General features: G+C 33.4%; 1 protein-coding gene across 4 annotated transcripts in view; it reads right to left on the bottom strand.

Moving 5' to 3' along the window:
- Positions 1-24,054, bottom strand: part of LOC111000620 (NPC intracellular cholesterol transporter 1) — a 52,993-nt gene that overhangs the window by 10,302 nt on the left and 18,637 nt on the right. For 3 of the 4 annotated variants that reach the window (XM_045632918.1, XM_045632916.1, XM_045632919.1), the window contains exons 3-17: positions 16,163-16,382; positions 14,918-14,997; positions 13,994-14,209; positions 11,923-12,115; positions 10,455-10,517; positions 9,111-9,305; positions 7,744-8,025; positions 7,098-7,284; positions 6,665-6,830; positions 5,516-5,777; positions 4,647-4,848; positions 3,510-3,710; positions 2,702-2,870; positions 1,680-1,908; positions 786-923 (exon numbers count right to left, since the gene is read on the bottom strand). In XM_045632918.1, the coding sequence (XP_045488874.1) occupies positions 786-923; positions 1,680-1,908; positions 2,702-2,870; positions 3,510-3,710; positions 4,647-4,848; positions 5,516-5,777; positions 6,665-6,830; positions 7,098-7,284; positions 7,744-8,025; positions 9,111-9,305; positions 10,455-10,517; positions 11,923-12,115; positions 13,994-14,209; positions 14,918-14,997; positions 16,163-16,382 (2,803 nt within the window). The remainder of the gene's footprint in view (positions 1-785; positions 924-1,679; positions 1,909-2,701; positions 2,871-3,509; positions 3,711-4,646; positions 4,849-5,515; positions 5,778-6,664; positions 6,831-7,097; positions 7,285-7,743; positions 8,026-9,110; positions 9,306-10,454; positions 10,518-11,922; positions 12,116-13,993; positions 14,210-14,917; positions 14,998-16,162; positions 16,383-24,054) is intronic. The other variant, XM_045632920.1, reaches the window with a different exon arrangement.

Here is a 24,054-nt window from a genome sequence, read left to right as displayed (position 1 = left end):
AAAATCCTTGGACTTCTGAATAATATAAATATTATTTATTATTTATATGTTCGTTATGAAAGATATTTATTAATTTTGTTAAATTTTATTATAACAACTAAATAAATGTTTTTAATTTTCAGAATTTGTCTACTATCATTTAGAATGTATCATACTCAGCAGGGGGAGGGGGGTCTTAGTTTTTGTGACGAAATATTTCTAGGGGGGGTCACAAAAAGTGTGACACAGCGTGACAATGGGGGGGGGGGGGGGCAAAAAATGCTGATTTCAGTGTGACGTATTTTGTGAACGGCCCCTTATGAACGTCAGAAAAAACAAATTAAATTAATTGTAAATTTACAATCAGTTCGCAAGTCAAGGGCGTAGAGCGGGCAAGAAAAACTGGCAAGAAACTTTCCGACACTCTTTTCAATCGCCAAGGTTTTTAATACAAATTGTTTGAACTGGAGCAAATAAATCCCAAGGATTGGGATCATTTAAGTATTTGTCACATTTATAAAAGGCTTTATTAATTTACTTTTAACGAGGGCTTTGAATTTATTTAGTGAATATCAGCCTCATAAAAATATTAAAATGTCTAATAATATAAAAATTACTTTAAATGATATTAAATATATTTTTTTAAATCGTTAAAAATATATAGAGCACCCTATTTTAGCCAAAAAATAATACATAATTTAAACCTTGATATTAAATGAGGGTATTTCAAAATTTTCTAAACTATGTATTTAAGCTTCAAGTTTTTTTTTTAATTCCACAATATTAAAGCCACCAGAAAAACTCACCAAAGGAACTGGGGCAAAAGCTCTCGTTAGCCGGGAAGTACTTGCAGCAACTGCTAGGCGAAGCTGCCCAATCGAAGAAGTCGTCCAGCCAAGAGTTCGGCGGCTGAGCTATGTACGTCACATTGGAAATACGGTACGCTGAAAAAAAAGTACATTTTCAATATAAAGGGACAGTCGGAACAAGTTGGAACGGTTCCGCACGTGTACTGTACAACTATTTAATACAGTGTAAACTCCATGTAACGTCACTCGATTTAACAACAGTCTCGAAAGCGTCGATTGACGGTGGTTGGTTTAGCTTGACTACCATACAATGATATACTCTACATAGCATCACACACCCTCAATAACGACAACAATTGAGTAATAAAAAGTACCTAAGTTGCTAAAATTAATAAAACTCCACTGACGGCACCATGCATACCGAACTTTCTAAGAAATTCATTATTTTGTTTACAAAGACGAGACTGATCTGCCTGAGCCTCCGCTGACCATGAAAAAAGGCTCTGGCAGCAGCTAAATTATTGGAAAATTAATTCCTTTATCAACAAGATGCCTCAATATCACAAGATATGAATAAGTAAAAAAATACACAAAAATTACTGGTGTAGCAAAAGACGTCAGACAAAAATAACATACTATACACTATAGTATTCAAATAAGATTCTTTTTGTGTACATAACTAGTAACTACTAAGACTACTCTAAAATATACTACTTTTTCTAATTCTGATTTATTCTCTCTCCATTTAACGACACCTCTCTATAACGCCATAAAATGCAGTCCCTTCAGTGTCGTTATATAGAGGTTACACTGTACTTTGAGAGGTGGGGGGTGACAAATTGCTGTATAACACTAGATTGGGCCTCTTTGGCATTAATGTAATATACTCACCAGAATACAATTGGTTGGCAACACTATCCGGCCGACACCACCTCGTTCCACAGATCATATTCTGCGCTTTCACATCCGAATAATCCAAGGCCTCCGATTCCATGACCACGAAATACACCGGTGGACCGATGTTTAGGTATTTCGTTAGGTATTGGAAGTATTTTAATTGGAAACTGTCTTGGGGCATGGAGAGCTCTTGATCCAAACCTATGTCTATGTGGGGGGCGACCTGAAACGGTAAATGCGAATAATACTTTCTATATACAAAACCGTTAACGACATCGTTTAGTGAATACAGGTTATATTGACCAAAATCAAAGATCTAAATTCTACTGTATTATAATCTGATTTTTTATTTTGTAGTTCTGTTATCCACCGAAAAAGGAAAAATTTACCCATTCGAGGGTAATAAAAAATTAAATGCTACGTATTTTTTGGTTTTACGTACAAAAAGGTAAATCTAAATATTTACAAACACAAGTGACTTAATAAAAACAAATTTATTTTACATATACTAAATCTTCTAAAGATATTCATCTCTTATCTTGAACATTTTTAAATCAGTTTAAACCATTGAAAAATAATAAAAAAATATATAATATTTACATACAAAAATAACTTTGTAATTTAAATCAATAGGGCTTAAAAAAAATTTAGACACCGATAAGAAATAGCTATCTCTTTTCTTCACAGCGTAAACACAATATGACAGAAAGAGATGGAGAACATAACTAAACCGGAAACTAAAATGAAATCTACCTAATTTAGTTTTAATAAATTTAATACCTAATTTACTCCAAACCAATGACAAACAATATTGTTTCTAATTTAATTATTATCAAGGGAATACGTTAAGTTTAAATTCAAAATAATTTCCATAATTTATCTGATAAATACTGATTTTTTTTTTATTTATAATATTATTATATTTATATAACTAGTGCGTATGTTGATTTTAAAATATAAATAAATATATACATCTTTTACTCTCCAAAGAAGAAGTATGAGAATGAAAAACTTACCGCAACAGACGAGCAAAGCCAGGCGAAGAATATAACCATAACGGAGGCTCGCACTTCCCTCTTCATGAGGAAAGGAACATACACGTCTCTGAAGAGGCTGTAGAGGCCACCTTCGGTGTTCTCGCTCACTTCCGTCTTACTGCCCGAAAGGCAGCAGAAGATGTCATACCTGGAATTCAGCAGGGCTATTCTGTAAAATCTGTCAATGCCTAGTTGACTGGCAGAGGACAGGGTTTGTTTATAAGCCAATCTAATTTAAATAAAACCATTCCTGCCTTCTTGTTCTCGACATCAGATTCCTGATTCCATTATTTTTTAAATATATTAGGGGTCGTCCAAGTATTACGTAAGCACTATAGGGGGGGGGGGGGGGGGTTTGGATTTTATTATTTGGTGATTACGTGAACAGTATTTTTTGTCTATGCTTGAAACGAAATGCATTTGCGAGGATTGCTACAAAAACTTAATTCGTGTATGTACTTGTATTATTTTTGAGAGCTTTGCTTACTTTTGTTGACAAGAGCCCTTCTTTCTTGAAGGGGGGGGGGATAAATTGTAGTAAATCTAAATAAATTTAATTCTGTTTGCGTAATACATGAACGGCCCCTAATTGCTACCCTGACCCAAAATGTTGACAGCGTTTGTCTTGCCCAATAGGCAAATGGCCCATAATTCAGATACAGAAATCTCAGGCACAGACCTAAAACGGTTGTATCGCTACTAATTTATTTATATACTTAACTAGGTAATTAGCCTTCTGAGGATGAAACAAGAGAAGACCACATAGACTACAAGTACGACCAATTACCTGTTAGCATTTTGACGTCTGGTGTCAATAGCCAACAAGGCCACGAAGCAAGTGACCTGCAGCAGGAAGTCGACCAGCAACGCTGCCCCCGCGTACAGGGCAAAGGCCCGCACTGCCGGCATGTCGCTTAGGGCTCCGAGGAAGAAGCACACGGACTCCGATATTGAGGTGAGGAACATCGAGGGACCAACTTGACCCAAACTGTAAAGGCACAATTTTATTAATTAAATATATAATTATAACGATATTTTAGGTAATTGAGCATTATTGTTGAGATGGGTGCCACTATTTGTTTTAAATATTTTCTCTTTAGATAAAAAAGCAAAGATACACACATACACACACACACACTTAAAATAAAACTAAAGAATTAGTAAACCCTACATCAAACACTTAGTTTTAAATAAACTTTATATATTTTTTTTACATTAAACATTTACATATTAAAATATATTTTAATATAAAAAAAAAACAAAAATTTTAAATTAATGCAACAATAAGTCACAAAGCTCACTGGCGCACGCACTACGATTTCTGCGTGCACGCACACATACGCGCGAATCAAACAAAACAGTTTTTGTGGACAGACTCATCATCCTGGTATAGTACGGACGCGGAGCACGAAGAATTTCGTACAATGACCCGTCATCTTATGTCTTTGTCGCTCGCGCATAAACATATTGCCGTTGCGCTCACACAGATGCAGTGACCGCCGTATTCAGAGATTGTAAACCTAAAGTCATAACCATAAAGACATGCGGTGGTGCACATGTACTTTGGTTTGTTTTGTTATAAGTAGTATATATGTTATAGTATAGTATATAAGTAGTAACGTATCTGGCGAAACATCTGATAGTTCATCAGAAATAGATGCCTCTGACTAAAATTAAATGTTTTTTTTTACCAAATCTTAGTCGCAATCATAACTTTTCCTTTTTATAAATCCATCAAGCCGTTTAGTCTAAATAAAAATCAAACCTACCGTTTTTAATATTAGTACTTATAAAAAAATGTTTTTAACCACTGGCAGCAGGCCCAAAGGTCATTGTACGAAATTCTTCGTGCTCCGCGTCCGTACTATAGTGTTTTACACGGAATCAGTTAATTTTAGTTTATTAATTAATATTTTGAACTCACGTCCTGCCGATGTGTTCAGCAATGGTCTCGTTGGGTCTCCTCGCCTCCCTTTGATTGGTTTGGACCAGGATGAAGATGTTGTCCACTCCTACGGCGAGCACCAGGAAGGGTATCACCTCGACGATGATCAATGTGGCTGCCACGCCCGAATACCCGAAAATACCGATGGAGCACACCACCGATGCTAGGACTATTAAAACACCTGCAAGATTTATAAAATTAATTAATATTTTATTTGTTCATGTTCATCTGCAACCGGCTATCAGCCATAATCAGATATTTTCTGAGGTTAATTTGGGTTGGGTGCGATTCTATTGAAGGTTCATTGATATGTTGTAGAAACTGGATTTTAGATTAGTTTCTCTGGTCTAGGTCTAGTATTTGCCATCTTTTTAGGCGAGTCACGTCATCTCCTGGACTTGATTCTTGGCCAGTTCATTTGTATGTTTGCTTAATCGGTATCAAAAAGGCTACTTACTAGGCTTAGGTTTACTTATAATTAATAATTATAAGTAAACTTTAACATGGAAATAACTAGGAGTAAGAGGACTTCAACGATACTTTCACATTTCTTATTTGCTATTTAATTGCGTGACGCCAAAACAATTATTATTTAAACAACGGCATTATTTTTAAATTTCTAACGTGACAATAGAAAAGAGTGTCGGAAAGTTTCTTGCCAATTCTTCTTGCCCGCTCTACGCCCTTGTCTTGCGAACTGATTGTAAATGTAAATTTACAATTAAATTAAATTTTTGACGTTCATAAGTGTACTTGTTTACTTGGATGAATAAAAATATTTTGATTTGACTTGATCCAATACCGACGACAAAATTTCTGAATTCATATTATAAGCAAAACAAACCAACCTCCCAATCCCAAAGTGACTTTACTGTCAATGAGCAGCCTCGAGCAAGTAGTGAAACGTCCGAGTGAGATGGCGATATACGCGAACATGATGAAGTAAGAGACGAGAATAGTAGATACGTCAGAGCTGGATTCTCGGTCGAGTTCGTCCTCGATGGACCTTTCGGACGTATACGCAATATCCATGTACGCGGGCATCTCATTCTCCGTGTAGTTCTTCATGAAAGCTATGAACTCCTTCTCCCATTGTTTTGCTGGTTTCAACTGAAAAATATAAAGTTATGTGAACTATGACTCACATATTTATTTATTTATTTTATTTATTAACACTTCGTTGCATTACATAAAAGGAAAATATTAAACATAATTTAATGACAAGCAACTGGCGGCCTTATCGCTTTAGAGCGATTTCTTCCAGACAACCACTGTTAGTAAAGGAAAAAACCACTATGAGTATATTAGATAAGGTAGGCAAGAAGTGCAAAAATAAAAAAGGGAAAACAAAAAAAAAACATACTTAACAGAAACAAAAAGAAATAAAATAAACATATTGTATTGACAGCTGTCTAACCAATTGAGTAATTCGATAGAGTTTATCGAATGTAGTTATTTTACGATATCTGAATTCTGTTATAATCAATACAACGTTTTTCATTTAAATAGGTCGATTCTTTGCTCCGATTCCCGGCAAAATGTAAATATAAAACAGTTTTATAACAAAGGCTGCCCTATGAAACAATAAATAATGAATATTAAAATAATTATTTGTCATTTCATGTCTCATGTCTTCCAAGTGAAAAGGAAAAATTTTAGGCATGTTTTTTTGTGTTTATGATGCAACACATAAAAATACACACAATTAATAATAAATTAATTACTATACTTAATTTACATCCACCCTCTACAATCAACAGTTATTTTTTATCTGTTATTTAAGAACTCATAACTTGAACTCTAGGATTTATATTAGGAAAATTCACAGAAAAACCTAAAAAGTTTTCATTCCGGAAAACTGAACAGTCTGGCGTAGCAAGCAAAATAATTCAAGTTGATATTATTTATTAATAAATAAATAAATAAATATGATATATAAATTGATGAAGAAACAAAGTTCGCGGGGCAGCTAGTTAGTAAATAATAATGCAACGTACCTTCTCCTTATCGTGTTTATTATTAACAAGAATGGTTAAAATGAGGGCAGTGGCTTCATGGAAGCGAGATTTCTTGGTGAGTTGTTCCTGGGGGGCCAAAAAGCCTCCCAAACCCACCGCCGGCAACACCGGACCACCCCACGGGGCGAGACATGTATAGGGATTGCTGAAAACGATAAAATATTAAGACATTTCACCAAAAAAAAATTGAGACTATGTAATAAAAGTTTCTCTTTAAAAATATAAAATTCATATAAATACTTTTTGTTTTTTTGTTTTTCTTTTAAATGACACTTTGTCCTTTATGCTTGTTTTCTGTTTTTTATTTAATCTGTGTAATCTGTTTTGGCTTTGTGTTTTTTATTTGTGTTTTATATAATAATATGTGTTAAGTAGCTGTTGATTACTTATTATTAAATAAATAAATACTTACTTGGCACATGTGATGACCTGCGATAGATACTCATTATCCTCCAGATTATCCTCAATATTGCTGGCATCGTTCCCCCACCAACCGAGCACTGACATGATACCACACTTGTCAGCTGTCACGGGCCCACTGAACGGAGAGGACAGTGGGGCAAAGCATATGTCCTCTATGCGCGTCTCGTTTCCTAAGGCTGCGAAATAAATTCAATATTGGTGGCAGCACTTTGTATGATGCTTATGTCGTTTGACGTTCTTGATTCATTAATAAGTAAATAATTTCGATAGTAAGCCTTTTTTTAATTTTTTGGGAAAATGGATAATTTTCTTTAACAAAATGCCAGAGGCTCTTTTATCTCTGCCTTTTAATAAATTCAAGACATATATTAAAGAAAAGCTTTGTAAAAAGGCTTACTATAAAGTTAACGATTATCTAGTTAAAAAAGGGTCTGGGATTAGTAGGCTACTTCTAATTAATTTGCGATATTTGTTTTAAAGTAGTAGGGATTTTGTGACAAATTGAATGATGAATGGAATAAGTGAAGGCGCTATCCAAATCCAACTTCCTCACAATTAAGACACCATGGGACTATTGGTATCGAAGAAGACGCCTGGTTCTGCCATATAACCAGGCCTATAAAAAACTAACTCACCCATTATCCTATTCTGCAAGTCCAGCACGTCCAGCAAAAACGTCGAATTGAAGACAGACCCAAAGGTTATGGTTGTGCCATCGGTAGCCGTGTACTCCGGCTTCGGGAGATCCTTAGCGGTGATGATAAGCATCTCTGTCCTATAGAAGGGCTCAAAGTGTGAGTCAAAGTATTCTCTCTCTTGACGCGATCTGGAGTTGGGCGCCGCCCATAGTTCTACTGGATCTGTGGTCACTTGCATGAACCTTATGGCGTAACCCAGAGAAACTACCACACATAGACCTGCAATACCGGCAAAGGGTTTTTAAGTTTGTTTAATTAGCTAACAAAGTAGTTGTTTTAATTATACTCTGATATTTCATTCCGTAGAATTCTGATATTTCATAAGTGTTGCTACTAAAAAAAATCTCCACCGAAAAAGGGAAAAAATTGTCCCATTTGAGTGTAATAAAACATAAAATGTTTGTTTTAATATACAAAAAGGTAAAACTAAATATTTACTCAGTCAAGTGACTTAATACAAAATTAATAAATATTTCAATATCAGAAACAATATATTGAAAGAACTTTAATTACTACATTTTATTCTTTAGCTGGTATCACTGCCTACTAAATCCAGGTTTAGTAAACCTTTAAAAAAATGTTATTTTAACTTGTGCGTTTTTTACTATTTGTTATTAGGGACGTAATTATCACTCGCCGTGAAACTACTTTTAATGTGGAGCACCGTATTTAATAAAATGGATACATTCCCTAACAAATAAATGTATGTATAGAGTCAGATGTTCAGACTCGTATTGAAATTGAAAAATATGCCCGACCAAAAAGGTTTGCCATGTCTGACATGTCAAAAAATGATAGCTGTCAGAATTCTACATCTTTGTGTATGTTTATACTAGACTTATTCCTACAGCGCACGAATATATCCAGCTCCGATTAGTACAGTTGAATCCGTAATCAATAATAGAGATAACCTACTGACATATTTTTATTAAAAAAAACACAAGACTTGTAACTTATCAGACATTAGGCCTAATCTTCTTTCTATTCGTACATTTCCACCGATCGAATATAATCTATTTGAGGCTACAAAAAATATAATATGGTCCAGTATTTTCATCATCTGTAAGTATATATTTTCACACCAGATGACCACCAAACTTTATTAATTAATAATAATAATCCAACTAAGTAAAATAATACAACGAGTAATGTTTTAATTAGTATTAATGAAAGTAGATATGAAGTTACTGTTTGAGCGCTGTCAAATATGTCAAACTTCATACAGAAAAACTGGTTTGACAGCTCGAAGCTAGAATGAACATTGCACAATTGAAATACATTCCAGAATAGTCGTATAAACTCACCCATCAACAAAACAATCCATGGCCTGGAGGCCATAGCACATCCCCACCATTGGAAAAAGTCTTCCAGTTTGGTCTCAGTTTTAGCTCCGAGCCTCTCAAAGAATGTGGCATCATTAGCTCCATCCGGTTGATCTATAGACCAGCCGACAGTTCCAGGATTTGTGGGCATATCTTGGTTATTTTCGGATGCCACACCTATATATAGAATTAATATTAGTAACTTAAATAATCAACCAACTTTAAACAAATACCTGTCAGAATAGTTAGCCATCAACTAAAATATTGTATAGGTATTTTTAAATATACAATGTTTCAAACTACTAAACCGATTTTGATGTAATATGGACTGTTCCCAAAATTGGAACATGTAAATTTTAAATGAAAAGGAATCATCCGGATATGCATTTTAGTCTCCGAGAAATTTGTGAGTAAACATACATTAATTTAGGAAATTTAGCCCACATGCCAGAAAGCCTATATCGACATGCTCAAATATTTTCCAATTCCTGCAAATATCCATTCAAAATCCGTAAACTTTTACTGACTAAAATAAACAAAGGAAGTTATTTACTCCAGTCCAAAGGGTATTCAGTATTCAAATTGCAAGTTATTGGTAATAAATAGCTAAACCAGCTGCTTGCAGAATGGAATATTACCATGACTTAATATTAACATGACTTATCAATTAAGGTTTTCCAATTGAGATTAAACAAATAAACATATTCTTCATTTACGAGTTAAAAGCAAAAAAATATTACCGTTTAATAATTTCACTAGTTCATTACTTTGAAAAAAATATATTTGAAAATTTTCTTCATTCAATGCTCATTACTCAAATCAGTCACATTAAAAAGAAAATTTGTAACCCTTTCTCTCTTGTTTGAACACGGCAATCGCACTCTCGGTGATAACCAATGATAAAACCATTTATATAAATACCTAAACCGCATGCAATATACGTGTTATAAGGTGGACAGAACAAAACTACTAAACAAAGCACTATTCTACGAATTTAGGTCTAAGATGACACTAGGAGTAAATATCCTTGAAATCTTAAGACAAAACATTATCAACATAATCTTTTACGGAAATCACAAAATCAAACTCTCACAGATAATTTAACATTGATAACTATTTCCGTGTTTACTGGCATGTTTGAGTACATTATAAAAAAACTCAGGATTTGATACCACAGTTAAAAAAAAACTACATTTTGACACAAGTATAAACCATACTTAAATTGGAATTTTCAAATCACTACTGTATACTAAATTTTGTAGATTTTCAGTTTTACGGAAATTACGCCTGATGTCACCTTGCCGACCTTACTTGGCGTATACGTACTAGATCTATGCGTGTGTAGCGGGCTTGTCTCTGGTCCGTCGCGGTCTCCGGCCCTCCACGAGTCTGTCCCAAACCCAACACCACCCGGTTAGTTTACCCGACTACCAAATCGTCATCCCTCACAACTTTGGACAATCAAGTCGATTTCGATTCCAAGAGAAAGTCTTCTGTCACGTGTATCAAGCAAAGAAGAATAACCAGCGAAAGAGTAGTAAGTATAAATTTCGTGCAAATGAAAATTACTTTTAGTAATTTAAATCTCTCCTTGTCTATATTATAAATAGAAAGGATTTATTTTGGTAATGAATAATACCAAAAATCCTATTAACATAGGCTATATATATTTTCAAAACATTAAAAAAGGTCCTTCGAGGCCGGAACACAGGCCGCTTCGTCCAGTTAAGAAAAGCTATATGTTTAGAAAATTATACTTTTCATACAGTCTAATAAATCCATCAAAAATTTTATTCCAAACCGATTTTAACTTGAATAAACCCACTTCAATAATGTTCAGTTATGTGAAGGATGACTCTTAAAAAATATAATATATTTGCATTCTCGCAAGCAGATGACAGATCAAACGTGTTATCATTCAGTGAGTATAAAATATCTGTCAACTGATAAATTATCACATCCATTTACGAACTACGATTAACATATTTGGCGTGTACTAGGCCGATTCGGGTTTATATTTATAAATGTAGCGTAAAATGGATGCGGTAACTCTAAGTGCTGAATAGCCCCTTAATGACACGGCCATGCTTAAAATAAAAAAATAAATTGCAAGTGTCAATAACGTGATATTTCAATTGTATAGTATTCAGCCATCACCATCTTATTTTTCAAGACTGTTAGTACTATTCCTTCACCAATACTTCAATATAAAATCCAATAATCAACTAAGTAATTAAATAAATAGGTCGAAATTCAAGGACGCAGCGTTGGGGTCATTCACTTCACGGTCATTGACCTTGAGGCCATTTCGCGAACAATATTATTTCTGTCCTCTTTAAGGCTAGGTGAATACCAGACATAATTATATAAACCTTACTTATAAACGGTATTTACTGAAGAAGTGTATAATTTTTATTATAACAGCATAAAGATAACCCTGATAAGTGATGCAGACTTATATAAAAGTCATCTTCATCACGTTTTCTTACGATTTATAAGACTTAAGGAAATATTCAGAAATACTTAACTATGACAGGTATATCAAACATTCAATAGGTTTTTGACATACTGGCGTCTCACTTAGGACTAAGTCTCGACTCTGAATCTTATCCTTAAATTCATTTAATGATGAAGCTATTTCTAATTCATATGAAAAATAATCGAGCCTAGTCAAAAGTTCAGTATCTTTAAACTTTTGAAATAAGATTGAACACTGTTGAAAAGTTGATTTACCTAATATTGAAAAATAAATATATATTGTAGGTACATCAGAACACCTAACAAGAAAACTCACCAACAATATTCTCCTGGGGATTGCAGCAATAGACACCTCCGAGGAACAATGAGGTGAATATAACGAAGACGATAGCCATACACACTGCGTATCCATCTCCTCCGGCGATCGTGAAAGGCCTCGGTGGTGGTGGTGTGGGGGGCGGCGCTGGGCAGGATTCAGCACAATCCAGACAGGAGCAACCTGGTTGACCCTGGAAAATATCCACAACTTTGTATGGAACTTGGTGTAAGGTTTGCCTACAAGAAATCGTTTAGCCACAAGATAGTCAAATGCGCTATGTAATGTTCTTTATATAATTTAAATTGTAATTAACTTCTTTCGTTTCACATCTGAGCGTTTCGAAAGGCTTAATAGGCCGGCAACGCACTTGCGCGCCTTCCGATAATATGTGTGTCCATGGGCGGCGGTATCACTTAACATATCAGCATCATAATACAAAAAAATGTTCAGTAAAGTGTTATTAAAGTCTAATACTTTACAACTGTGAGCAGAAAATACCGTACCAATTCTTAAAAGGCCGGCAACGCACTTGCGCGCCTTCCGACAATTTGTGTGTCCATTAGCGGCGGTATCACATAACATATCAGCATCATATATTTAATGTCACTAAAAATTCTTAAAATTTAAAAAAAAAAACTCAGGTATCTTTTACTAATAATGGCTTTGTTTGTTCCTTCATATTGAATTTATGTATTAATCCACCAATCAATCAATCTTACAACTATGCTTTATGTTTCTGTTTCAATGTGTATTCCGTTTTGGCTTTTGTGTGTAATGTAATTATTTGGATATTGTTTAGTGATTAGCTGTAGGAATACTTAAATAAAAAAAATCATAAAACATTAATATTTTTTTCTGTAAAGTGCATAAATAATGTCTAATACTTTACAACTGTCAGCGATAAATAATGTTATAAGATTCGAGAAATTACATCGTCTAGTGTCGTAATCGAAAAGAAAAAAAAATATAAGTTATAAAATGTTTTATTATTTTTTTACTTAATGAGAGCATAAAAACCATTGAATATGAAGCATATTACAGATATTAAAGACCAGTGTTGGCCTAGTTTGAGGTCGTAGGTTCGATGCCCGGCTGTGAACCAATAGACTTTCTGTCTACGTACGCTTTTAATATTCGCTCGAAGGAAGGAAAACATCCTGAGGAAACCTTTCCTTAGACCCAAAAAAGTCGACGTCGTCAAACACAGGAATCTACCTACTTGCCTATTAGATTGACAAATTATGAAACAGATACAGAAATCTGAGGCCCAGGCCTAAAATGGTATAATAAACTTTTAATATACTCCAATCAAGTTTAAATTAGAGAAGTATGTGACCATTTGTGGGTAATATATTAAATTAATATTCGCTGGTCGTGTCCACATGTTTTAGGGACGACACCGCTTTACATTGCTTATATAATATATCCTCGTTTCAATAAACCAGATGGCAGACCCAGGTGGTTGCAAATGTTCTTAAGACAGAGTAATAGACCATCTTAATATATATATTTCTTGTGTGCGTGTGTATGTGACTGAACTCCTCCTAAACGACTGGACCGATTTAGACGAAATTTTTTGTGTGTGTTCAAGGGGATCTGGGAATGGTTTAGATTCACAATTTTGTCCGCTGGACAATGTTTTTTTTAATTAATTTTCAATTTATTAGTTGTTGATTGATTGATTTTGGAATGTTTTACATTGGATCCGACAGACGGCGCTACCATCGCAGTGTCAAATTTTAAATAATATTCGAATTTTAATTTTAGTCTGTCCCGAAATTTAAAAAAAGTTTTGTTATCATTGTGTTATATCGTGTGTGACCATGTGCTGGATCGTTAGATATTGTCATAACATTTGAATAATAATTTTCATCAAAATGGCTTATTAAAAATTGAAATTTTGAAATTAAAGACGTGTAGACAGGACAACGTCTGTCGGATCCGCTAGTATTCATGTAAAAATATAACCGGGCTATAGCTGATCCAATGATTATCATGTTATCAGTGACGGATGACGTCACTGATAACATGATAATCATTGAATCTAGAAATCGCTGTATTTTCATACCTCCGTTAATCCCATACTGCAGGGTTTAGTCGGTGGGTTAACTGGTGTAAATCCATCAATTGGTTCATCCCCACTGATGTAGTTAATTTGGAATGGCACGAAGGGCGTGGCCGCATCACCCATAGTATCGAACCAGTGTTGGGGAGTACAATATTCAGATGTATAATCACCACACATCAAGTCCAACGCTAGTTTGTTTGATGATGGCATTTGAACCTGTAATTTAAGTTGTTTTGTTTATTAAAATTATGTAAAAAAAATATTCAGGTAATATTTTCATTATTCTTTAGCTTATTATTACTTAGTTTAATGTATGTATTCAATAATTTTTTTATAGATTTGTTCTAAGTTTCTGAAATTTTTGAAGCATTTTGTACATATGTATTCCATCTTTGTTTTTGGTTATATATATGTATATCTATATGTATGTAATATATGTTAGCTGTAGGAATAAATAAATAAATAGTTTTAACAAGAAAATAAAATGTTCTCTTACTAATTCTAAAAATTTACTACTAGCCCGTCCCGGCTTTGCAAGGGTGGACATTTTATAAATTGTAGATATAGATATATTATTCAATATACCTCACTATATAGTGATAATGTAGTATTCAAATGGTGAAATAATTTTTAAAATCGGTACAGTATTTTTAAACCAATTCGTTACAAACATACGTAAATATATACAATTCCTCTTTATACCATTAATGGCGGTAGTATACTCTGATTTGAGGGTATACTTGGAGGGTATTAGAGGTTAGCACCTACTGTGTTTTATGTTATTTTAATTAACATCGTATACTTATATATTGTAGTCTATCTTTAGTATGAGTTTAGCCATATATAGTCTGTAATTTAATAAATAAATATAGTATAGATTAATCGATGTTTAGAATTTAATTGATGTATACAGCTAATACTTACACTAGAACAGGAAGTGTACGTTGTGTTCATGTAAGTAGCTCCCAAGTGGTAGTCTATCTCTTCCACTTGTTCATGCGTTTCTGAAAATCACGTCATTATTGATTCATTCAGTTACAGACAGGATAAATTGTGATAGAGGACAGTGGACTGTGGATTACAGAGCTCCAGGAACATGTTATAACTTCCTGGAACTCTGTAATCCAGTCCAATCCAGTTGAGGTACTGATGAGTAAAGCTTTCTAATTTGAATAGCAATTTTCGTACCATGGCCTCCAAGATCAATGTTCCCAACGTGGGGCCCACGCTCTACAAGGGGCAAAATTTATTTTTAGTTTTTATTTTTTTGGAATTTCTATCTATCTATTTCGACTATCATTTTTTTATTGTTTTGAAAATTTACTTACTGTTTTTCATGAACAATTTCTTAGTGATTCCTACCTAAAAACTTTTAATTATGTTTCTTAAGTGAATTAGAGAGACTAAGGTGGGGCGTGGCAAAAAAGGTTGGGAATCACTGTTCTAGATACTAAATTGGAATCGCAAAACCGAACGAAAGAACAATTATGTTGTACGGTTTCTATTTTGTATACGAATTTACATACAAATTGAATTAACAACATATAATTAGCGCTAAGGTCAGGTTAAAACCTAAACTGACTGGTTTATTCGATGTCAGGTTATTACTAAGTTATTAAGTCCAATTACAGGGCTTACAATAAGAGTTCAGGCCTCCAGATCTTTTTTCTAGATTTTTTTCATAATCAGAATTGATACACATAAAAAATTACGACTTAGCCTAAATTTTATGTACAAGAAATATAAGAAACATTCCAAAAATATTTCTTGTTGTCTTATATTAAGGCTTGCTGATTGTGATTGCTTTAACATATTAGCTCCTAATTAAAAAAACTACCAAAGATTTTCTTGCTTTTTATTTAATGTTAGATTAAAAAATGACTTCTTAGAATTATTGTATTGGGATTTAACTCCTCGTCATTTAATTTACAATATTTTAAAAGATTCGTTATTACATTTTTAAAGTTATATTTCATTTGACGCGTTAAGGAAAAATTATATATTTTTACGATGCGCACGCGTCATAAAAACTTTATTTGACCGACACCTTGAAGTTAGCTATAGTAAACATTTTAGTTTTTTCTACAAACGTAGAATAACATTTTTGAAAAGATATCTTACGCCTAAGAATTATAACTTCTAACAAATACATAAGTTTCGTTTTCTTACCATTAAATGGCGCATATTTCTTCGCGTGCAAGAAAGTACTCTGATTAGGGGCACACGTCATACTGCAGAGGTGCTTGAGGAAGTTGTCCAAGCAGGTGGGACATCGCGAGAGGAGGTTGACAGCGACGCCTATACTCTTGTCAAAGTTCATGAGCTGCGCCGAGTCACAGCACGCGATGTTGCCCGCTGCGATATCCGGGCAGTACTTTTCAAGGATTGACTGTTGGGAAAAGCATGTTTTTAATAAAATTCTTGCATAAAATAATAACATAGATTGGGCGGGTGTCCGACACAGCTGGAATGGAACGCATTACAATTTTACGATCTCAGACACTATAATGTAGCATTCAAATGGTGATAGAATTTTTAAAATCGTTCCTGTACTTTTTGAGCCAATTCGTTAAATACATACAAATCTTCGCTCTTAATAACATCAGTATAGATGAATCCTAAATCTCTCTACGTTTGCATTAGTAGCTATCTATCACCAGCTCATCTCGAGCACTAATCTTAATATATATAAATCTCCTGTCACGATGTTTGTCCGCGATGGACTCCTAAACTACTTAACCAATTTTAAATTAAATTGGCACACAATTTAGATCTTTAATTATAGTCGCAATTTCATTTTATTGCAAATTATTTATTTTTTATTTGATATAATTCTAACAGATGGCGCTGTGATAAAAGTACGAACGTTTCATATAAGCTACCATTTCCCTTGAATAGTTTACTACTATGTAAAATAACAAAAACCTTAGCCACAGCACCGCTTGGCCGAGTCTGCTAGTAATTCTATAAGAACAGTTTAGGTCCCCAAATTGACGAATTTCTTAGAGAAAATGAGTCCATTACTTAATTGTCTATATACAAAGTATTACTTAGTACTGTGCAAACGTAGTACTTTACTAGTACAAAAAGCTTTATCTTAGCCATTTGATACGCTGCTAATAATCTGACCTTGCCATCAACCCAAAGACAGAGGTTCCTTGATTAAATAAGGTCATAAGACAATGGCTTTTTAAGATTCGCAGATACAGTTCTTAGATAGTGATTTAACTTTAATAATCAAATCAAACAGTCATCGCAGCCCATGGCACCCCATTTTGTTGTCTATTAGTGGCTGAGTTGCCGACCTTTGAGGGAGGAGTACCTTCTAACTTTGAATAATTGGAGAAGTCGATTCCACGCTAGTTCGCAAAAGAAAGTACCTTGTGAAACTGACTACTGACAACTGACTTTCTATCCATCAAGGTGAAGCTAATGAAATTTCGAATCGATAAGACTCGAACAATGTACAAACGAGGGATTAACTCATACAATTCTTCAAATCACTCACCATATTACACGTTGTAGAAAACGGAGAGACGCGATTTCTTTACGCATGCGTATTATTAGGTTTAAAGACTTTATTTCTCAAAAAAGACAAATACTAAAGAAGAAAGAAGTACTATTTTTTTTATATATGCGGGTAGTTTATTATACAGCTGTGCGCCTTCGTAGGTAGACACTTTTTTGCCGTAGTTCGTACGTCTTTTAGATAATGCAAGATAACTGGTTCTTCACATACTTCTATGACTCACACGTTGCGTTATGGAGAAAGTAAGACTAGTGTGGAGAGAACCTTTTAATTTTTTTTAAGAATACATGTTTTTTTTTTAATATCATTATGTTTGCGTGTGACTATTTTGATATCTATTAGATTAAAAATTATTAATATCTAGTCTCATTTGCTTTGTTTAATACTGTACGTGATTTGAGACAAATTACATGTAAAAAGAAATCTCTGAGTTTTTAAAGTGGACAATTCTCGCTCGTTCCACACCGTCGATTTGAGAACTGCCAGTAAATGTAAATCTACCTGACCCTGACTAACCCTGATTTTTTACTTACGCTCAAAATTGTACATTAAATTACTTATATAAATAAAATATATTTTGATGTATTATTCAAAAACACAACCAAACAAAATAAAAACCCTTTGCGAGCCGTCTGGCAATGCGAGTGTCAACCACAACATCAATAGAGCCTCCTGTCAGTTTGCCTCATATTACATTTAAAAAAATTGGCAATTAACCTATCATAGTTTTACGAAAATGTACCACAGATAAAATAGAGGAAATATGATTCATTCGTTAAAAAATAGATAAAACTTTATCTACATAGACGGTTTGGACGTTGATGACACTTGCCTTTATATACATAATATATATAGACAATGATTCAACGATAGAGGATCGATCCTGGAAATACCAGCGTTTATTCAAAGGGGGACTGTCTAAGGCTTCTACAAGGTTTGTTGATAGAAAACAGTGTATGTGCATAAAACTTGCAAACGGGTGTACTTTGTACGTAAGCTAAATTAAGAATAATAGACGCCTTTGTTTATTGATATAATTTGCATTATTATGTTAAATATTGTTACCAATTATTGCGGCTATAATTTTTATATTTACACTTTTGTAATAATAATTGACTGGCAAGTAATTATTTGTTTATAAGCGAAATTTGATTAAGATGCTTAAAGTTTGCAAACATACAGACAAGTAGACAGGACATTGACTGTTGAAAATCTGCAACTATCTCTCATTAATATTATTAAATGATTGAATCAAAATTCTTCAAAAATGCTTTGGTTGCGCACAACCCCAAAAGACTTTAAGCATATATGTACATATTATAAGACCAACTGAAATTCCCATCTTTTTTTTAATCAATTGTATCCCAACAGCCTCAACACAAATTTTAACATGAATTAAAACTCAACTCTTTTCGACGATTCGCCTCGGCCTACCCTACTTTAAAGTTAGGTAAATCAGAATATTGTTATTTAATTAGTAAAATTATTATTATTCAATTATTCTGACACATGTCATTTTTTTGACTTTTATTAAAATCCCTGAACTATACACGTTTCCTTCACTCTCTTTACATTTATTATGCATAAAATACATTTAACAAATATAATTTTGCTGTCGAGTTTAGTATGTAACCGTTCGCAGTCACCAAGATCAACGAGGGTCATTCATTTAATTAGTAATAATCTTAATTTTGCATAAGATAAATAATCCCACGTCACATTACTCTTTGAAGGTCTTAACAGTAAGTTTTAATTGGAAATAATATAATTTACGCCAACAATATGCATCGAATATTTATGCCATAGCATTATTTTTTTTAACAATATATATATATTACAAAGTATTTCAAACGAAACGAAATGTTGCAACAGTTTCTGAAATTTACAACTGTTAAAGTTTAAATTGTATACTTGTAATTAAATTTCGCACAATACAATGAACATCGCCAGAACATTAATAAAACTGCTGTTTTACTTTTCCTTGCCTGTCTCTATTTCTTTGAAAACTTTGGAAATCTAAGAGTGACAGTGTCAGCTTTTTCGAATTCAAAAATCATTTATTCATTTTAACACAATGTACACTTATGAACGTAAAAATAAATATACACTGAATGCTTCTAATTTTACATTTACTGCCAGTTTTCAAATCAAGGTCGTAGAACGGAAGAGAAGAACTGGCAATAAATTCTACGCCCTTGATTTGAGAAGCAGTAAATGAAAATTACATAATATACACACGTTACCTATATGAATAAATCATATTTGGATTTTTTGCTTTTTACCGATTTACAAAACCCTCTTAGACGAGTCAGAGAATCAGGTAAGTGTTTCCAGTTCCTGGGGCTTACGACGAAGTATTGCATTTACACACTAGTCCTGCCCACTTCCCTGCTAACTACGGCTGAATGTTAATCCGGCATAAAGAATATCAGAATGAGCCTAGAACCAAAATTGGGACGGCTCCATAATGGCGATGCATTTCGTTCATATTACATAATAGGTATTATGTTTCATGTAAAAGAAAACGGCATTTTATAATGAAAAAATAAAGTATTTGTGTATCGGAAATCCTTAAATTATTTGTGACAGTCAAATAGGCTATCAGCTTACAAATAACAGATAATTGTTAGATAAACACCTGTTATGATAAAGGGAATGAGTCATTTTGTTTAGTAAAGAGGAAAGTTTTTGTAACCAAAACACTGCTGGCCCGGTGTCAAAATGTATTTCATTTGTATACAGACACACAGAGCAGAGAGTAACAGAGCAGTGTATGTTGCTTAAGCGTGCACTTCAAGCCAAAAAGCGTGGGTTCAAATGGACTTTCGAAGATGCATTCAACTCTCGCCCGTAAGGTAAACGAAAATGCAAGGTTTTAGACCAAAACATCAACAGTGTTTCAGGCAGAAGGCTAATCATCTACTTGCCTATGAAAAGAACAAATGAGCAGAAAGCAAAAACAAAAATCTAAATTTCAGACGTACAAGTTTTATTTAGATTTTTTTATAGACAAACGGGCAGGAGGCTCACCTGATGTTAAATGATAACGCCCATGGACACTGTCAATGCCAGAGGGCTTGCGAGTGAGTTGCCGGCCATTTAAGAATTGGTACGCTCTTTTCTTAGAATAATACATTATCACATATTATTGCTGAACAATCTTTAAAATTAAATATCTAGCCATTCGAAGCCGGGAGAAGATTATCTTATTTTTTTTCTATTTAACTTATTTTATATATACACATATCAGTACACATGTGATATGGTAGTTACTCTACTATATCATATTCGTCGTTTTGTGTGGTTTACAGCCAGGACGTTCAGCTTCCAAAGACGTTGCGTCTACTGAATGCTGTCCCCTACAATATCGACATAATATTTATATGTTCGCGGAGTGAATTCACAGAATCGCATTATACACTTTATTTTTCTCGCCAATATCGTATTGGCAGTCTGTAAGTTAAATGTATGTTCTTCTGTAATCAATAATAAATGAATTTAATAAGTTACAGTTTAATTTTGTTTGAGGCATAAAAATTATGAACCATTAACAATTTTTTTCAACAAATTTCTCTGTAAACTTATCATTTTCACCAAGATATAATTGACTAACAGAACAAACAATTGATAAATGAAAAACCTTATCAAATTCCAATCTACACGTGCAGACAATAAAACACAGTAAAATGACCTTATAACTTCGTACAGAGTCTGTGGTAAAAGAGAACCTATACTAATTAAATATTTGCTCATTTATTCACAAAATTAATGTCAAGATTATTTTAAAAATAACAATGCAAATTTGGGTCCTTCAAGGAAAGAGCGTACCAATTCTTAAAAGGCCGGCGCACTCGCTAGCCCTCCGTCATTGAGTGTCCATGGGCGGCGGTATCACTTAACATCAGGTGAGCCTCCTGCCCGTTTCCCCCCTGTTCGATAAAAAAAAAATACATCTCAAATCCCACGACGGTTCACATTTCGTCTGTCATTCATATTTGGAATACGTTTTAAATTTGGAATTCGAACAAATCACCATCGACAAGTAGTAATGTTTTACCTTGATTTCGGCTTTTATTCCTATAACGCGCTAGTTTTAAAAGTAATTTAAGGAAACCCTTGTAAAAATAACTTTAGAATCATAATGAGCATGTGAAGGATAAAACTAAACAGAACAGGAAGATTTGGCATCGAATGATTCGTTCGTTTTACAATTTTTATATGGCATTTTTAACATATATAATATTATATTATACATGTTATTTTTCTATACAATACGTAGACGCCCCGTATTCTTATCATGGACAATTTAACTGTTTTAAATATACTACTACTACACGTCAGTTTTGTCAAATGCCACAATGTAAATTTTCTATAATTCAAACGTCTTGATTTTTCTGTTACAAGTCAAAAATCTTTCTTAAATAATTATATTTGTTCAGCACACGAGTACGAAACAGCAATACGAGGCTACCGCTGCCGTTAAATGTCGTCACCCGTTGTCAAAAAGGAACAAAGAGGACACAGTTGACAAAAAGAAATGCTTAGAAATAAACTGAGTGGGAAAAGGGAATGCCGACAGAACCATCGAGTTGGTACAGATAAAACCTGTAACATGTCGACTAGTGCGTTAATGGAAAAAAACTTCAGGGATTTACCCATAAAACTCTTCAGAATCCTCTTTGTAAAATACACAATGTATAGTATAGTAGTATATAGTCCATAAGAAATGGAATGGTGATTGAAACATGCCCATTGCGATTTAATCTCTCAAAAATAATAGCATATAAATGAATTATTTTTTGTAGGAATCTTCGAAATTGCATTTCGTTTCAAGCAGACACTATGTGGTTAATAATGTTTACAAAAGTAATCATCAATAGCATTTAACTAGAGAATTACGTTAGACATTTGATTAGTTACATCATAAGACGAAGCCATTGCATTTAAACCATAGTTATATGGATCAGTTAAGCTCATTAAGCGATTTGAGGAGCTTCTCTTGTAATCTATTCTGAGCAGTTGAGCAATGGAATACAGAAATCTTTATTGCGTATACAATTTATTACGTTTATGTAAACAAACGAGAAGAATAGTCGTATGAAAAAAGTTACCCTCCATAATTAATGTGACATTTGTATGCTTATTTTGTGTGGCATAATTTTTTATAATTGATCGATATAAATGTACCACTTTCTTGCAGATAAATGATTAATTTTTATTATTCAATTAACAGCACCAAATATAGCAAAGGGACAAGTGTCTATGGAAAGGCAATTATTACTTTAAATATGATACTATTTTTTCTGCTTTACCAAAAAGAAAACTGGTAATTCTATTTTATTGTGTGCTTAAATTGTATTTTTTAATACAGTTGCTCAAAAAGTGGCATATTGCAGGGAGGTATAGCGTTCGGAAAGTGGGCTATTACACACTCGTGCTTTTTCTTTGCCTTTCCCGCACTCGTGCGTTTTCTTTGCCAACTGTCAAAACAATGTGTATTAAAAAGAAAAAAACCAACCACGAAGGTTTTATTAAAAAGATTCATAGAAGTTTTTATGATATATGATTTCTAAATATTATAATAATTGGATTCAATAAGTTCGGTCAGGTTTCTTTTCATTTCATATCAATTAAAAAAATATTAAAAAGAATTTTATAATATATTCAAATACGTATTTTTAAAAAGTTTACTAATAATTGGATTCAATAAGTTAGGTTAGGTTTATTTTATTTCATATCAATAAAAAAAATATTAAAAAGAAAAAACTAACCATGAAGTTTTTACTAAAAAAAATCACAGAAGTTTTTATGATTCATGCAAATATTTTAAAAAGAAGCTACTATTTGTTTCAATATCAGATTTAATGATTGGACTCAATGAGTTAGATTTGGTTTTCTTTCAATAAAAATAGTCTACTGAAGAATTGGCTGTATGGGCCAAGTTCCCTTTGCCTACCCAGAATGGGTGAAGAAAAGAAAAAACAAGCTTTGCTCATATTCTTGCGGTTGGCGCCATTTTCCAAAAATGTTCTTTCGAGTTGAGTTATTTGTTGCACAAAATGAGTAATTTCGACGATATTTTATTTGAATGAATACCACCCGAACGCAGTATAATTGCATAAAATGCTTCGGAGAACAATTTACCGGAAACATATAAGTCGCTACATATCTACGTGCAACGAATTTATTCCGTAGAGAGAATAGAAAAAAAGCAAATAGTTTAATTAAATTGCTTTATTTTTTCGCAACTGTATTAAAAATAGTCGTTCAGTACACGTGCGGTACCGTCATTGCAACTTGTTCCGACTGTCAACCCTCACCTTCGGCTGCGCCTCGGCTCGGGTAGACATTCGTCGGAACTCGTTGCAATGACAGGCTTTCCGCACTTGTAATGAAATATACTATTTAACTTTCACTTACTTGAATTGTAATGTTTAATTTTAAATTAAATTTTTTGTAAAACTTATGTTTACTTTAATTGTCATACATTTTAGATGGAAGATTTTGTAAAATAATCCGTAGAAACTATGTA

This window comes from Pieris rapae, chromosome 21, assembly GCF_905147795.1.
Source record: "Pieris rapae chromosome 21, ilPieRapa1.1, whole genome shotgun sequence".
Taxonomy (NCBI): domain Eukaryota; kingdom Metazoa; phylum Arthropoda; class Insecta; order Lepidoptera; family Pieridae; genus Pieris; species Pieris rapae.
This window is presented reverse-complemented; position numbering and strand designations above follow the sequence as displayed.